The 18658-nt window shown below is 39.7% G+C and overlaps 1 protein-coding gene across 2 annotated transcripts in view; it reads right to left on the bottom strand.

The window, feature by feature from the left end:
* edar (ectodysplasin A receptor) overlaps positions 1 to 18658 on the bottom strand; it is a 169126-nt gene that overhangs the window by 8228 nt on the left and 142240 nt on the right. For both annotated transcript variants that reach the window (XM_028800897.2, XM_028800898.2), the window contains exons 8-10: positions 18512 to 18584; positions 6965 to 7127; positions 2903 to 2963 (exon numbers count right to left, since the gene is read on the bottom strand). In XM_028800897.2, coding sequence (XP_028656730.1) covers positions 2903 to 2963; positions 6965 to 7127; positions 18512 to 18584 — 297 coding nt within the window. The remainder of the gene's footprint in view (positions 1 to 2902; positions 2964 to 6964; positions 7128 to 18511; positions 18585 to 18658) is intronic.

The raw sequence follows: 18658 nt of genomic DNA, 5'->3' as shown, positions 1-18658 counted from the left end.
GCATGTTGGGTATGTTTGCTGTGTGTTATGACAGGCAGTTTGTTATTATTATGTTATCACTTTTTGGGAATATTGTTTTTATTCATACATTTTTGGGGTCGCTGAAGCCTGGTCTGATGTTTTTTGATATTTTACTGGTTCAATCTTTCTGAAATAGTTTGACGTCTTCCCATGTGTAGTGTAATGGTTGTGTATTGGTTGCCCTGTGGCTGCTAGGGGTGATGTCAGGAGTCATGGATGAAGTGACATCACAGGTCTAGAGGTATAAAGCAGCCTAACCAGACCAAAATGGCAAGGGGATATCTGAAATACTAGAGGGGTCATAGTGTGATCAAGTCCCACAAATCCAGCAAGTAACTGTATATCTGACAATGTGGGTGGGAGGCTTGACACGATATTTGGAGAGGCTAGCAGCAGAATACTCTCCTGAGTGTTATTCGAGCTTATCACTGTAAAAACAGATCATTAAACGTCTCCCCGAGTCTAACCCTAACTCTAACTGCATAGAACTCCAAGGCCGAGACATGCTGAGAGTTAACACCGTAAGTATTACTTCATTTCATCCAGGACTGGTTTCTACTTTAGTGGATTCCTTCGCACCTTCACTGACGTATGTTCAATTGTTTGTGTTAATTCTGTCTTGAATATTCAGTGATGGAGTTGAGATTGTTAGATTGTAAACAATCATAAAGCCAGAGCCTTTCAAGGTGTTCACATGCACAGTGTACAAGGGACTCCGATTTTCACGTGATTCTGATTTTTCTTTTTAAGTGCAGAGACAATTTTTGGATTGAAACCAATGCTGGAAGGAGTACCCTTCAATGCTGATGGCATGCTGTGATAAAAATCAAACCAATAGCCACTAAAGCAACCTAACGGGTTGAGATTCTCATGGTGTGTGCTTCACAATGACAAAATATATTTAACGTAACTACTAAATGCATTTAAAATGATTTAAACTAATTATTAAAGAAAAACAAAATAATTATTAAGAAGAAGAAGAACAAGAAGCACATGTCTATCTGCAAATAGTCATTGTGAGTTTAGATGGGTTAGGTCGTGTTTTGCTAATATGCTGGAATTCTGTGAGAATGCAACAAAGGATGCAATCAGAGAGGAGCATATGATATGATTTATCTGGAAAGCTGTCGATAAAGTCCCACAGTGGGTAGATGGGTGCAAAACTGGATTAAATACCAGGAACAAAGAATTATAGAGTGGGGGACATTTTTCAGAATTAGATGACTTTAAAAGTCTCTCAGAACTATGGCTTCTGGTTTTTTTAATAGCTATAAATGATCCAGATAGGATTATGAATAACAAGGTGTTTAATCTCCAGAGGATACAAAAACAATGAAATGAAACAAGATAAAAGGTGAGTAATGTAGAGGTTGGCAGCATGCGCTGATAGCGTATTGCCACACCCACCACACAGCCTGGATTGAGACCCGAGTTCAGCGGGTGACACCTCTGCGCCACACTGGGACAGTGTGAGGTTTTTTTTTTACAGTGGCTGGAGTGCCAATCCTGCCATTAAGCCCCACATTTTCGCTATAAATTGGAGGGCCTACTTGCAGGGCTGGATAGAAGTTAACATCATACCCAGGATGAAGCCATTGCAGGTTAAGGGCCTTGCTCAAGGGTCCAACAGAGTTAAGTCAATTCTGGCGTTTATGGGATTTGAATCGGCGAACCTTCCGATTGCTGGTGCAGATCTCTAGTCTCAGAGCCACCACTCCACCCAAATAATGTCGATTCAGCTAAATCATTGTAAAAAAGTCTTTACAACACTAGAGAAAGTGCAGAAATGAGCAACAGGGTAGATTCTGGGACTGTGAGGTAAGAGTTGTATGAAGAGATTGAAAGAGCTGAACCTTTTCAATTTCAGCAAACTGAGATGATTTGGAGATATGAGAGAAGTAGAATTTAAAATTTTGAGTGGAATAAGTCCAGTGGACCCCAGCTGTTATTTTAAGGTGGATTCTTTAACATGAACACAGGGATGCAGTCAAAAAGCTTGTTAAGGAGCAAATTCCACACAAATGTTAGAAAATTTTGCTTCAAACAAAGAACCACAGACAAATGGAATAAATGACCAAGCAGTGCGGTAGAGAATAGGACATTGGAAAACTTCAAATCTCGACTTGATGTTATTTGGGAGAAATTAGGTTTTGATTGACTAGCTTTGTTGGGTTGAATGGCATCTTCTAGTCAAAACTATTCCAACAAAATAAGGACTAGATTATCTTTCCCAAACTTAATTCCACCATCAAATGGAGTGTAAAATGCCTTCTACTAATTGATATTTTTCTTTCATTTTATAGACATTTTTTTTCCTTTGGGTGCACCTCAGTTTGCTTCCATCCCCTGTGTTTTACAGGTGCCTCCAGCTGATGTTGGTTGTTTCATTTCTGTTTGCTTATTTGGTCTTTACATTTTCCCACAGTTTATCCCTCGCTTGTGTTAATTTTTCTTCAGTAAATCTTATAATTTTAATAAAGAGTCTCTCTCCCCATTAAAATCAATGCAATATGTGAAGCAGTCCGTCTAGTCAGCCATTTTCTAACTGGCTCAGTCCTGAACAGGGTCACGAGGGTCTGTTGGAACCTATCCCAGCTAGCATAGGCAGGCCACAAACCCTCGCCGTGGTGCGAATCCATCGCAGGGCAAACACACACACACCAACCACGGAAAAAAAGTGCCAATTTAGGAAACGTCAGTCTACCTAACCTGACCTGCATGTCTTTGGACTGTAGGAGAAAAACCTGAGTACCCGGAGGAAACCCATGCAAACACAGGGAGATCAATCAAACTCCATGCAGGAGTTACATTTTTGAGACTTGACTGGTAAATAATTACCTAGTTGCTTTGTTCTTTATTTACAAAATTAAGTTATACCCACCTTCAGCAATGCAGCAAGCTTTAGTATAAAGATCCAATATCTTCTTCCTTCGACTTTGTATCTGAGAAATAAAAATACAATAGAGCAGATGAAATTTAACAGTTGTAATTGGAATAATTGCAATCACAAATATAACATAATATTCTCAAACCTGCCTAATCTAATTCAGGGTCACAGGGTTCTGGGTTTGAATCTTGTGTCTAGTCGTAGTCAAAATAAAGTTTACACATTCTCCCCATGTCTACATTGGAGATTCTAAATTGATTAAACGTGTGTGAACACGTAAGTGTGGGCATTAGTGAACTATTGAAATAATGTTTGAAGAATCGAGTTTTTGAGCCTTCTTCCTTGCATGCATGTTTTCTTTAATCTTGTCGCCGGGTGCTAGGAACAAAGTTCCTTTTTCAGCCATGGTCAGTCAGGGGTAATTGTTAAGTGTATTAATAGACAAATGACAAGATCGGCAGATGTGTGACATTTAACTGTGGGTCTGGAGGGTCAGTGAATTCAGAGTAGAGATTTAAGGTTTAAGGGAAGGTCACCCCAAAGCCTTTCCTAATGTGCATACAAATGTTAATTGGAGAAACGCATTCCAGCTATCTGATGGTTTCAATTCTTTTTGGAGCATATTTTGATTTGAAAATAAAAAAAAATTTGTAGTGCCTGCAAAAAGTATTCAACCCTTCACATCCACAGGTTTTCACATTTTATCATTATTTTATCATGAAAGTGAAAACACGAGAGATGCTGGTGTCTTAGTGTGGGAATTTGCTGTGTGGAGATTTCCATTAGAATCTTGCATGGGGTACAAACCAGCAACATTCAGATTATAAAGAGGCACTCAGGAGGTCTTTCTATCATGCTGAGCAATAGGAATATTGCCCCTCACAGATGCGCCTTGTTCGGAAGCAATTCCTGAGCTGTAAACTGTGTGCTTCTGTATGTGCCATCAGCCTGAGTTCTCTTCTACACTTGCTGCTCTGGGGTTACGACTGGTTGTTTTGAAGAAGAAATGGGACAGAAGTGGTATTCTCCGATTAGTGGATTTGTTTCTTCCTCTTAGTGCTGATGAATGCTCACTACTAGGAAATCCATTCCCAGGAATTTGGAAATCCTGCATGTCATTCTCGGGAATGACACAGTGCACAAGCATCTCACATGTGAACGGTTTTAGAACGAGCGACACTTATTTTTAATAAAACTACTGCAATATGTTGACACCAATAAAAGACTAACCTTAACTACACGCAGTTCATGCTGCCATATAAATACATGTATCTAGTTAGTTGTGGTAATATAGAGCGTAGAAAGCACAACGTGTCGTCATCCTTTATGCAGAGTACGGCAGCCGCTGAGAAAGCACGCTGTGCCTCCACTGAAGTAGGCGGCCCAGTCATCAGATACTGATACACTTGTTCTAAACAACGCCCGCGCTTGCCATTGCTCTGAAACACCGGCATTTCAGCTTTTACTGATGCATCTAGTTTCTTGTCTTCATTCTGTGATGGCAAGTTTCTTAGCACAGATAATGCGGATGCAACACACTGACGCATTGCAATTTCAAGTTGTTGGTCAAAGCTGGCAACAGCACAGACGTCAATGAACTCTGCCCCGTCCCAGCATTTGTGAGCTGCAGAGTGCAGACACCTCCGAGTCCACTGTGCTCAGTCTTAGTGGGAGCCGGGAGACTGACTGCTGCTGGTATGTTGTTGACTGAATTAATGAGCAACACACTACACTGTGGGACAAAAAATCGTGCCACTTAATTATTTTCAACTATAACTCTGTTATTTCTTGATCGATTTTTACACTTTTACACACTATAAATGCGAGCTTGGCTGTTCCCATTCAGCTGGGAATTCCAGCAGTTTCATTCCCGGGAATGCGGAAATGGGAAACATCCAGGAATGGATTCCCAGCTTACTACTCAGACAGGAATTTGTTCTATCACCAGTCAGCTGGGTATCACACCATTCGTGAGGTGATGAATTTCCATCTTTGATATTTGGACATTGTGATGAATGTTGTAGCCTTTTAACATAGCGGGCTCATAGTTCTCTAACATTTTTGCATGCATGTTCATGTGAACTGGCCTGAGAACAATATTCTCCCTTTTCTTCATGTTATACTTCTGATTTACTATTTATTTATTTATTTTGGAGAATTTATATACATGTTTTATTTCACTCACATTAGTATTTCTTCGTGAGCAATCTAATTTTGTTGTTTATTTGGTGCTCCGGGCTAATTGTAACAATGTTTCTATTTTTAAATATTACTTTTTTTTGGGTTTATACAATGTCACATGACTCATTGAGTTGCACTGATGACACAGCAGCAATTGTAAATAAGTGTGATACTCTTGGATGTATCCTTCAGTGGATAACCAAAAGTCTTCCTAACATTTCATGTTAGCTTAGCTTTCAAACCAGTTGAAACATTCTTTTTAGTTTTGTGACTTTGGCTTCATCTTCCTGGTCATTCTTTTGACTCTCCATCTTTGTCATGGAACTTGAATATTTTTGTTTTTCCAGTATCGATCTTTACACTTTGGGCTATGTTCATCTCCTGGTCCCATTTACGATCTCAGATTAACATGAGTGAACCTGAGAGTTCATGTAACACGTCAGAATGCATCTAAGAATGCTCAATCATCAACATTTGGATGTCTCTAGTTATTTATATAAAAGAGGTACTGTATATTATCCACTTAACAGCTCCACTGCAAGCTTCAAAGCACTTTTAGTTAAAATAAAAATAAATAAATAAATAAACATCAAATTACGAAACCAGGGCCACTCAGCTCCAATCCTGGAGGTCCACTATGGCTTTAAGGTGTAATGCTGCTACTGTGGAATGAAACTTCATCTCCCAGCAGTCCCCGCAGTGGCTCTATTTGGTTATCTGCTTAGGGTGCAGGGGCTGTTGGGTACAAGGAGGCCAGTGTGACATTTAAAAAAGGGGGCCAGTGATACCAAAATGGGAGAAGTATTTTGTGTTTCGTGTTTGAAGTTCCTGTCTGTCTACCTTCTGTTCTGATACCTGTGGATTCTTGTTTTGTCCTGGATCATCTCTTGTTTTGGGCTTTGGTCTGTCTGGTGTCTTCCTGCACATGATGACTGTCCCAGGATTTGTTGCCATCCATTGAAGAAAGGAGCGCTCCTGATTCAATTCATCTGTCTTCATTTCGTCAGGAAATACCGGTAGGACTATCTTTACATTCCCATTCAGCATGCTGATTTCTGGACTATCTACCTCCATCATTGCATTTCAATCATTGCCGTTTTCCATGGACTTTATAGTGAGTGTTTATTGTTGTGGTTTGTTTTCGTGTTTATTGTACATGGGTGGGATCGTTGTTTTCATTTATTATTGTTTAATACATTCTTTATTTGTTGTTTTATTACCGGTGGCTTTTTTGTCTCTGCTGGTGAATGCGTGAGTGTTGGGCCAAGGCTGGAATCTCCACCAAAAAAATAAACAAATCACTCTCTTCAAGGGTGTGAATCTTAGCGGCACTGGACCGCTGCTAAGGCATTTGCTTTAACCAGATTTTTAATTAGAACCTATTTATTTACTACTAAAGACACAAGTTTTTTGGACTTAGTTTTAATTAACTCATTTGTTACAATTCAAAATCCTTGATTTTTTCGTTATTGTCCGCTTTCTTAATCAGCCATTGGTTAATAATGAGGTGCAAATGAAAGAGGAACCACCAGCTCCCTAGCTAATGTGATTCCATTTAAACCTGTATATATGCATCATGAAATATCTTCATTAATACAATATTTTGAAATAAATGAGAGACAAGGGTAGGACCAAGAGGTGCAAATCTGTTCTGGATCACAAAAAATATGGAGAATGTTCTTAGAAAACAAATATTCTACAATGTGATAAAGATTTGTCTTGGAAGCCATATAATTAAATACCAAGTTTCATTATCTGCTAATCCTGGCTTCTAACTGCGAAACTAGTTGGAACTAAAACCTGCACCAGTTGGGGACCTCCAGGACAGCACTTGAGCAGCCCTGCACTAAATACTCACAATGCATCACTTCTTACCCCTGTAGACTTGCTGTTTGCTGAAGACGACTTGTCTCGGGTGAGGTGAACTAAAGACAGGAGACATAAGTCTGTGGTGCCTTGCTTTTCCAAAGCTGCTTCCTCGTCACTGTCTATGCTTCGGCTTAAGAGCTGCTCATTTTCTGATGAAGCATCATTTTCACTAGGAAAAAAACAAAAACATAAACAAATGAGTTATAACGTAAGATTAACATAAGCTAAAATCGCTAGCCATACAGATAAGAAATGTATGCCATCTAGATTTTATTTCAGATTATATAGTGTTACAAAGACCATTTGATCAATTTAAGTGATAAAGTGATATTACCAAAGTACTTTACACACACCAACCATCAGCCCTCCCTCAAAACACTGGTGTTATTCCTTGAAGCCATCATACCCAAGATCATAAAGAGCTGGACTTGGCCAGCAATGAACTTAGGCAGGATGAGATGATGTTAATTGCCTCTTTATCTCATCTCTGTGTTTTCTGTGTGAATTTGCATTTTTCATACTCAAATGTTTCCTGTATTTTGTAAATTACGACTACATTTACTCGTAAATGATAACAGGTGAATTTAGTAATAGTTGGCAGCCCTCAGAGTAATTATTAGGTACAAAACTAGAGGATGCTTTGTTATAACAAGAGCTTTGTTCAATGGTAACCCCTCTTGTTCAACAGCCACAACTTAGAGACTGGGGTTTCCACAAGATGCCAAAGAAATGGTGCTGCAGAGGAGATGATGAGGTGGAAGAAGGTCTGAAAGGAAAGCTGGAGGACACAGATATGTACATTGCAATGCTGCTAATACGTTGAACCAGCATGGGGATCAGTCAGCAACAAAATGAGCTGGCATTCCATTGTGTGAATGAGCAGCTCCAGAACCAGCTATAAAAATAGCAAGTATGCACAGTATGAATTCCAACTTGTGTGACAAAAGTCAGCCATCCTTATAAGGACCACAAGCTCTCTAAAAGAGCCCACGCTCACGTAAAGAGCCCAAGAGTCCATTGGCACTCAATGCCAGTGAGCACTGACATGAAGCTGCATTGGTGTCAGTAGTGGGATGAGGAAAACATCTACAATATGACTTAGTAAAGTGCTGAATGCTGCAGAGAGCAAACATGGATTTGCTGGGTTCATCTCAGTAGGTGGTTGGTGAGTTTCAAGGCTGAGATCTCAGATCTGGAGTGTTGTTTGAAGGTCCAGTACAGGAAAGAAGACAGACGGGAGTCTGCTACCTGTGTATCACCACTACTGCCACTACATCTGTCAAGGTCCACTTGGCCTGGCTAGCAGTCACCAGAAGAGCTTTGGACTGATGGAGCTGACAACAAGTGATGCAGAAACTGAAAATAGATTTTCTGGGCTCTTCTGAGGAGTTGCTAGGAAGTTAAGAGGTTGGAATCCAAGATCTGTAATGCTGTTTGTAGCATCAGTACAGGAAAATAGACAGCTGAAAGACTGCTAATTTTGCAGCTCCACTACTGTTCCTCCATTGGACTGGATGAGTGGTCATTAGCAGGGGTTTGGGACTTGCAGAGTTGGGGAAAAGTGAGAGAGACTGAATTGGCGCTGATCCAAGTTGTGCACACAAGGAACATTGCCTACCCACATATAACGGACAAATCACTGCAGAGAAGTGCAGCATTAAACACCTCTGCTGCACCGCCTGACCGTGCAACACTCGATATTCCATTCAAAGAGCACCCCGCCATTTCAAACAGTTTGTGTGCTATTGCAAATAGTGGGGGTCAGAAAATTTGAAAGGAGGGTTATGTAAGGGTGCTGACAAATTGCATCAACCTGGGAATGAATATTCACCACTATGACCTGGCATTTTATCCTGTAAATGAACAACTTCAATGTGAGCTGAAGGGGAGTGTACAAAAATTGCAAGCCTACCACAGTTGTATAAAATTCCAACTAGTGTGGCAACAATGAACCATCTTTCAAAGGACAGTGAATTAACTAAAAGAGCCATGTAAAGAGTCCAACAGTCTGTCCAGAGTGAAGCTACCATACATTATTGGACTGATTTTAAGGGACACCCAAGAAACTGGAGAATACCCAGCAGAAAGGAAGTCCTGTCCAAGGACTGATGATCACGTACAGTATGGGGTTTCATTATCCCTCTCCTTTTGGCTAATATGAGGTAAAGCCAACAAGATATAGGAAATAAATTTCATTTGACTATCAGCATGCTGACATAGGAGACACTTGGAGCGGCTCTATAAAAGATCTCAACTGATCTTGTATTAAATGGGGATTAGCCAGCTGGGACTCTTTACCTCCCTCTTAATACAGTCATATGAAAAAGTTTGGGAACCCCTCTCAGCCTGCATAATAATTGACTCTACTTTCAACAAAAAAGATAACACTGGTATGTCTTTCATTTCATAGGAACATCTGAGTACGGGAGTGTTATCCGAACAAAGATTTTTAGTTAAGTTGTATGAAATTAAATCAAATGTGAAAAACTGGCTGTGCAAAAATGTGGGTCCCCTTGTCATTGTGCTGATTTGAATGCCTGTCACTGCTCAATGCTGATTACTTACAACACCAAATTGGTTGGATTAGCTCGTTAACCCTTGAACTTCATAGACAGGTGTGTCCAATCATGAGATATAAAGGTATTTAAGGTGGTCAGTTGAAAGTTGTGCTTCCCTTTGACTCTCCTCTGAAGAGGGATCCTCAAAGCAGCTCTCCAAAGATCTGAAAACAAAGATTGCTCAGTCTCCTGGTTTAGGGGAAGGCTACAAAAAGCAATCTCAGAGATTTAAACTGTCAGTTTCAACTGTAAGGAATGGAATGAGGAAATGGAAGGCCACAGGCACAGTTGCTGTTAAACTCAGCAGGTCTGGCAGACCAAGAAAAATACAGGAGCGGCATATGCGCAGGATTGTGAGAACGGTTACAAACAACCCACAGATCACCTCCAAAGACCTGCAAGAACATCTCGCTGCAGATGGTGTATCTGTACATTGTTCTACAATTCAGCACAATTTGCACAAAGAACATCTGTATGGCAGGGTGATGAGAAAGAAGCCCTTTCTGCACTCACGCGACAAACAGAGTCGCTTGTTGTATGCAAATACTCATTTAGACAAGCCAGATTCATGTTGGAACAAAGTGCTTTGGACTGATGAGAAAAAAATGGAGTTACTTGGCCATAACGAAAAGTGCTTTGCATGGCGGAAGAAGAACACCGCATTCCAAGAAAAACACCTGCTACCTACTGTCAAATTTGGTGGAGGTTCCATCATGCTGTGGGGCTGTGTGGCTAGTTCAGTGACTGGGGCCCTTGTTAAAGTCGAGGGTCAGATGAATTTAACCCAATATCAACAAATTCTGCAGGCTAATGTTCAAGCATCAGTCACAAAGTTGAAGTTACGCAGGGGTTGGATATTCCAACAACACAATGACCCAAAACATAGTTCGAAATCTACAAAGGCATTCATGCAGAGGGAGACGTACAATGTTCTGGAATGGCTGTCACAGTCCCCTGACTTGAATATCATCGAAAATCTATGGGATGATTTGAAGCAGGCTGTCCATGCTCGGCAGCCATCAAATTGAACTGAACTGGAGAGATTTTGTATGAAGAATGGTCAGAAATACCTCCATCCAGAATCCAGACACTCATCAAAGGCTATAGGAGGACAGCGTCTAGAGGATGTTAGATTTGTAAAAGGAGGCTCAACTAAGTATTGATGTCATATCTCTGTTGGGGGGCCCAAATTTATGCACCTGTCTAATTTTGTTATGATGCATATTGCATGTTTTCTGTTAATCCAATAAACTTGATGTCACTGCTGAAATACTACTGTTTCCATAAGGCATGTCATATATTAAAAGGAAGTTGCTACTTTGAAAGCTCAGCCAATGAGAAACAAAAATCTAAAGAATTAAGAGGGGTTCGCAAACTTTTTCAAAAGTCAGTATATATATTGTCTCTCATGCACATCAGAGAACCTCCTTTCAGGTTCGATCGAGATATGTGATAACCCACAGGGGGCGCTGTCGCTAATATTCTCGTCTTCTCTCCCCACAGCACCAAAAACCACCCAGTAAGGGCACTTAGCCCCGGCCCTTCAGATTTGTGCTCTATATGAAGCCTGGAAGGAGGTGTCATTTCCCACTAAAAGCAACCCGCCAAACGGAGCTTAAAGGAGCGACTCTTATTTATTACAGCCTAAAGGACTTGCTGCCTTGTTATTGTACCTAAGTGCCTTTCACTTTACCGCCTAAAGGTTTGACTTTTTTGTTTTTTGTATTTAGTGGGATGATCCACTTGGTGTCCCAACTTTTCATTTTGCTTGACCTGTCATTCCTGCACAATATGTACGTTTGAGAGACTTGACAAGTTTAATTGAAGTTTTACTGATTGTCACTTATCCCCTCTCTTGTATCACCCATGTAAAAATCGCAAACATGGCAAAGATGAAGAACAGTTTGGCATTTTGCCCTCTGATGCACAAATGAATTAAATTCCAGATTGTCATTGTCTTTTCCTCACCCTCACTAAACTTTCAAATTCCTTACTACTAAGACTGCCAGCATGGGAGATTATCCATCTGTCTTTCAGATTACCAGAAGTGTAGGAAATGGCAATCCAAAGTGAGAAATAACAGATCTTTAGCATAGCAAACATTTTCAACCTCTGATCCCCAGTCATTTGTGAATCTGGCAGTGCATGCAGTTTTAACCTTAATGTCAGATGAAATAGCCAGAATTCAGTTACTTTAACATTTGGTGCATACTCAACTGTATCTTAATTCTGAAATATGTATTTTATGGCCAGTGGCCCAAGGTCAATGTCTCACAGCTTTCACATTCTGGAATTCTTGGCTGGAGGAAGCCTTTGGAATGGAAATTTCTGGATATGTTTTGAAGTTGCAGGAGTTAATGGTTCATGTGTGCTCTCTAATGAATCTTTAATTAAATTGGCTGAAAGGCTTGCTTTTCACACTCTCTTTTGAAGCTCAAAATTAAAGACCCAAATTTATATTTATTATATTGTAGTGATGCCACATATTAAGGTTATTTCACATTCAGTGTATCCTATCTTAAGGTTTGTGTTTGCTGTTTAGCATTCAAAAGTAGATGCCCATAAAAACTGGGGTCTGCTCCCTTAAGACCATTGTAGAATACACAGGGGGCTTTGTTATTTGTTGTGCAGAAATTATTATTAATTTAACCTTAATAATAATTTCACCTTCTGCAATTATGAATGTATTAAGGAATGTGTAAATGTACTGCAGCCATGGTGTTCGTGTTTGTTAGTTTCTGTGTTTATTTGAGGGTTTGCATATATTTTGTCATTTCTGACGATACAACCCAGTTTGTCTGTTATCAGTGAATCTGATTGGGTAGTTGAGTACAATTTGTACAGGATTGGGTTAATGCTGGCCTTAAAATCCCAGTCCACTTTATTAAGCATAGCAAATTATAGTTATGCAAATCTATTGTGGCCTCTTTGCCCTTTTAATTTTTGGGGTTCATTACATTATTTGTGTGCCCTCACCGGCCAGATCCCTCTGTCAGAGAAGCTAACATTTAGTAAGTGAACAGGGCAGCAGGATTCAAGTGACGCAATTGCCTTATGTCACTCTTTACTGTGAGTAGTCCGATCAAGCACTTGAGCTAAAGGAGTTTCCAGGTGGCCATCACTATGTTACACCACATTAACAACAAGCGAGTGGGCTGCACAATTGTTTCTTTGGCTCAGGTGGATGGGGGGCTTGCTTTTCTCTCTCTCTTGGGTAGGTAAGTTGTAAGCTGCCAAGTTATTTTGCCTGCCTAAGGTAAAGTCATCCCTGATAGAAGATTGCAGGAATCGTGGGATAGAGGGGTCCTTTAATCGGATTGGCTGGCCTAGCACTGTGTCAGCTGTGAAATGGCCAATAGGGGGAGGCAGCTTGAAGGCTGAGATCTCCAGGACTCTAAGCAAATCCAAATCATATTATGTGATATCATCTACTGTTAAATTCTGCTCCGTACTTGTAATATTTTTATTTTTATACTGTATTGAGGATTACTTGTGTTCTGTTCTGTGTATCATATTGTATTTTCCTCCTTTTTTTTGACACTCACTGCATGCCCGACCTACCTGGAAAGGGGTCTCTTTTTGAACTGCCTTTCCCAAGGTTTCTTCCATTTTTTCCCTACTAGGATTTTTTTAGGGGGAGTTTTTCCTTGTCTTCTTAGAGAGTCAAGGCTGGGTGGCTGTCAACAGGCAGGGCCTGTTAAAGTCCATTGCGGCACTTCTTGTGTGATTTTGGGCTATACAAATAAATTGTATTATATTGTATTGTAGGTAAGGATTGATGTGGGGAAGCCACCTGAAGAAACCTTGATACTCAAATGTTGATGAAAAAACTGATAGGAGATACAGGAGGAAAAACAGACCACCTAAGCCAAGGTGCCGCACACTTACAGCTCAAGAATGGATGGCAAGCTTCAGTCCTTTACAAAAGTATAAATATATTAATGAAATACATACATGACACATTTATACAAAATGTATTATTGCCTGTATGAATATATTTAAAAAAATGTTTTAAAATACTTCAAGGACAAATATATTACAGTATTTTGCTGTGTAATGAATTGTATTTTAAAATTTGCAAATTATATTCTTTGCAAAAAATAAAAATATATTGAATATAGTTAAAAATACTAGGAATAATCGTGTGTATGATATATTAAGAAAAGTATTGGTACATATTTTAAAATACACCATAAATGCTAGTTATACTGTATAACATATTTTAGAGTTTATAGTTCAAGTAAATGTATTAATGTGTAATTGAAGATATCATCCAATTGATAATTTACATATGTTTCTGTTTATATTGAGATATATTCTAGATCAAATTGCACTGTGACACAACGCATGTTTAAAACTTATTATTAATCGTGCGCATTCAAGTAAGCAACAAGTTTGTAAATTGAAGCCTACACATGTTGCCAGAGCTATCAACTTGAACAATTTTTACTGAGTTTGGGGGGGGGGGGGGGGGGGGGGGCTTTAAATAAATTGGAATTACTGATAAAAAGATCTGCGTGGGTTTCCTCCGGGTGCTCCGGTTGCCTCACAAAGTCCAGACATGCAGGTTAGGTGCATTGACGATTTTAAATTGTCCCTAGTGTGTGTGCGTGTGTGTGTTTGTGTGTGTGTTTGTGTGCCATGCAGTGGGGTTGCGCTCTGTCCACGGTTTGTTTCCTGCCTTGCGCCCTGTGTTGGCTGGGATTGGCTCCAGCAGACCTCCATGACCCTGTAGTTAGGATATAGCGGGTTGGATAATGGATGGATGGATGGATGATAAAAAGATAAGCCATGCATCTCTTACATACAATATATTTAAAAATGTTTTTGTTGAAATATATTAAAGGAAATATGTGATGTCAAATTCTAACCTGATTAATCCAGAACCATTATAGAGGCCTACCAGTCGGTTAAGGGCACAGGGGCCATCCCAGCTGGCATGCTAGTCTATCCTTGAGAATAGATAGAAAGACATGAAATTCCTTATATAACTGATAGAAATAACTATTAAAGGTTTTATAAGATAGATAGATAGATAGATAGATAGATAGATATGAAAGGCACTATATTATAGATGAATAGATAAATAGATATGAAAGGCACTATAGATAGATAGATAGATATGAAAGGCACTATATAATAGATAGATAGATAGATAGATATGAAAGGCACTATATTATAGATGAATAGATAGATAGATATGAAAGGCACTATAGATAGATAGATAGATAGATATGAAAGGCACTATATAATAGATAGATAGATAGATAGATAGATAGATAGATAGATAGATAGATAGATAGATAGATAGATGACAAACATGATTTAAATGGTTACAAAATGTAAGCAGTTTCTAAGTCCTGAATATTTATTAGGTAAAAGTCAAAATTCAATATTATGGTCAGTTGGTCAGGGAGGAGAGGAAAACAAAAACTCCAACTGATGGGATGTCGGAGAAGCTAAACCTCTACAGGTTTCAATGCCAGAAGAGTTGCCAGCAGCGGGTATTCTACAATACATAGATGTGATGAAGTAACAGTTAGTATGTTGTTTTCCCATGTATACCTTGCATACTGACAACACCAAACACAGTTGCTCATTGTTCCTTCATCATAGTCTCCGATGCGTAATGCTTACCTGTGCCAGCAATTATTTTCCTTTCATTGGATTGTTACATGGACAGAGGGGCTGGTGGGGGGGCGAAGCTGTAATGTTTCAAGTGAGACACTTGGCAGCAGCTCCAGAGGATGATCAATCAGTCTGCATAATTGGGGGAAATGAGCAATGCTGCTAAAAAGCAAGCCTCTGAGGCAATTCTGTATGCATGACTACAAAGTCACCAAATATACCGCGTAAATAAAAAACAAAAGAGAGGTTTTCAAAACTGTGCCACATACTGCATATGCAAGACAAATGCCAGAGAGCAACTTCCCGCCACAGCCAATCAGCTGGCAAGCCCAAATGCTACAACTTGTTCTGTGGCAGCTTTAATTATCTGCACAATTAAGGCAAAATATCAGATGATAAAATCTCCACTGCAGGGCTCCAAAAATCAAGTTTCGACACACTTGACTCGTCACTCTCTGTAATATTTATAACCTGCTTGTGCCCTAGAGTTAAACGAAAATCTGAGACCCACTGTGTTAAGAGAGTTTAATTGTGGTGTTTTTATGCTGTGACAAGTTTTAATGAAATTAATATTTGTTAATCCATTTTGGGGATGTTTTATTGTTATATTTAGATAATAAACCCATAAATTTTACATATATAAAACCTTGTTTCTGTCTCTTTTGGCTTCAAACACTTCATGTTGACTTGATGTTTATTTTACAAGTTTTGTTGTATATTTAATGCCTTGTGCGTGGCTTATTGCCTCAGTAGGGTTAGGGTTTCCAGCACACCACTTTTGGATTTCTTGTTAGTGTGACTAGTCGGTGGAGTTTACATGTTCGCTCCAGCCACTTCAAAAACGTGTCGCCAAGTTGGTTGGAACGTGCGGCCTGTACTTTGCTGACCTCCGATTTGAAGATTAATTCCTGCATGCATGATGGTTTTGATTTAGGATTTCCATGAGTGAAGAAGCAGGTTCAGAGAACCGATAGGGGGGATTGAGGGATGTGTTAGAATACAGTAGGCCACTGAATGTCATGATCTGGCTTATAAGATTAATTTTTTTCAAGGTTTCTTTGAAAATGGACTCAGTATGATTTCCAGGGTTTCTTAGGCTAAGGGATCTAGTGTTTATTTATTTTTACTTCCTTCTATTTCAATCATTAATAAAAAACGTTATCTATCCTGCCAGGGCGTAGTCTTGTTTTCCTTATGTACACCATCATGTTGAAGACTGATTGCTAGGATACGACACCCCATGGCTGGGATGCAGATAGGCCACCGTCATGACGTCACTAGTACAACATTTTAAGAGCCAGCACCCCACTTAACTAATCTTCCAAGACTGGATTCATGACATAACAACCTTTGCAACATTCCATATTGTTCGTTTTGAACATTCAAGTTACGCCATTTTTTCCCAGTCCTCTGATTACAATTTATGTATTAAATTGTATTACTTGTACCCTTTTTTGCTGACTAATTACTGCTTCATTCTTTGACTGCAATTCTGGCTGCATGTCCTGAGCTTTATTATTTAATTATTATCTTCCTGGTTATGACTCACACATGAGTCCAGACTTCTGTGCCATCTTCCGAGTCCATTTTCTCTCAGCACTGTTCTTGCTTTGCCCAAATGGTACATGAAAAAACTGTATCAATGTGACCTGCTGGGCCATACGACTGTCAGATTGCTCCTCTAGATTAGGTTGATTCCAGGACAGCTGGGGATGAGTTTTGAGGAAAGATTGAAGGAGCTGAACCTTCTCAGTTTAATCAAGAGAGGAGACATGATCGAGATGTTCAAAGTAGTGAAGGGAATTAGTCCAGTGGATGAAGACGGTTACTTTGAAAAGAATTTAGCAAGAACACATGGACACAGTTGGAAACTTGTTAAGGGTAAATATCGCTTAAACGTTCTTCACTCAGAGAACCACAGATACTTGGAATAAACTACAAAGCAGTGTGGTAGACAGTAGGACTTTCGGGACTTTCAAAACTCGACTTCGTATTATTTTGTAGGAATTGCGTGTTGTCACATATGTGTGAATAGGAGGCAGCTGAAGGGCTTGGAGAATAATGGTAACACATCTGCCCAGGGGGTGGCGGGGTGCACTAAAGCTATTTCTAAGTTCTCTGCAGACCTTTCCTGGAAAATCCCATGAGGAGCCACTGCCTCGACTCGGGACATGTCACTTCCGGTCCCGGCCCTGAGGACGACATCACTTCCCCCAGACTTCCTATAAAGCCTCAATCCCTTCCACTGTTTCTGTTTTGGGTTTGTTTCTACCATATATGATGAATTGACATGGATCCAATACTAAATAAAGTTTACTGTAACGAAATTCATGGTGATTTACCTCTATTAGCAATCCAGCCTCTCAGTTAAATATCCAGCATTTAGATTACCTTTAGTATTTACTCGGCTAATAATAGTGAATTACTAATTTAAACATTAATAAACTTTGGATGAGGTACATGCTTTTTGGGCGTGTTTCAGAGCGTCTAAGGCCAAGATAAGATGCTATTAGAGCAGGCAAATTCATTTTGCTATCACATAGGAGGGCAGTTGTGGCTGAGAAATCACTTCAAAAACACACGAGATCCTCAGTTTTCACAAATCAATCACAATGTTGCTAATGTTAAAGGCCCTGTCCATACCACTACATTTTCATTTAAAATCACAGGCATTAGTCTCTGTTTTTGCCTTTCGACCACACTACATCTCCATAACAGGCGGGAAAGTGTGACCTAACAGAGCAAACGTTTGGGATCCTCAGGCCTGCATAAAAAATCCCACGGCAGGGTCACCGTCAGACCCTTTCCATAACAAAACAAATGCTATACCAGAAGACTAAAGGCAGTTAAACTGTTACCTATCATGCAGTCATCTGCGGCAACACTCATTTGCCAGAACAGATTCAATGCTACTGATCATCCAAACCTTTTAAATTTGATAAGTAGGGTGGCACTCTGGCACAATGGTTAACAATGACGACTTACAGGTTTAGCGTCTTGGGTCTGAGCTCACAAGGAGTCGTAGGCCATGAGGAGTCTGTGTTGTTTTTCCTCCCTCATCCCCAAGGACATGCTTGATAGGTTAATTGTTAACTCTCAGTAGGCCCCAGGCTTCATGGCAGCATGGGTATGTGTGTGTGTGCCCAGCTATTGACTGGCACCCTGTTGATTTTTTAAGGCTAGGCTCTCTGAATTGAATTAAATGGTATTAAGAATGGTGCATTATGCTGTGTAGTATGTACGTTTGTATGATTAATATCAATATTGTCAAACACTGACATAGAACATTTCATTGAAGAGAATCAGTGAATCAGCCTGAGTAGACAGAAAAATGAAGAAGATTTTAAAGCAAAAGAACAGTTCTTACTTTTTGACTGTTTTGGGGGGATTTGGTTTGAGCTTGTCAAATTCATCTTTCTCTGTGAAAATCACCACATTTTCTGCAGAAGAGAAAACACAGACAAACAAAAAAGAAATTGTTAAAATCAGTTTTCAAAAGCAAACCTTTGAGACG

This window comes from Erpetoichthys calabaricus, chromosome 4 (assembly GCF_900747795.2).
Source record: "Erpetoichthys calabaricus chromosome 4, fErpCal1.3, whole genome shotgun sequence".
Lineage (NCBI taxonomy): Eukaryota > Metazoa > Chordata > Cladistia > Polypteriformes > Polypteridae > Erpetoichthys > Erpetoichthys calabaricus.
This window is presented reverse-complemented; position numbering and strand designations above follow the sequence as displayed.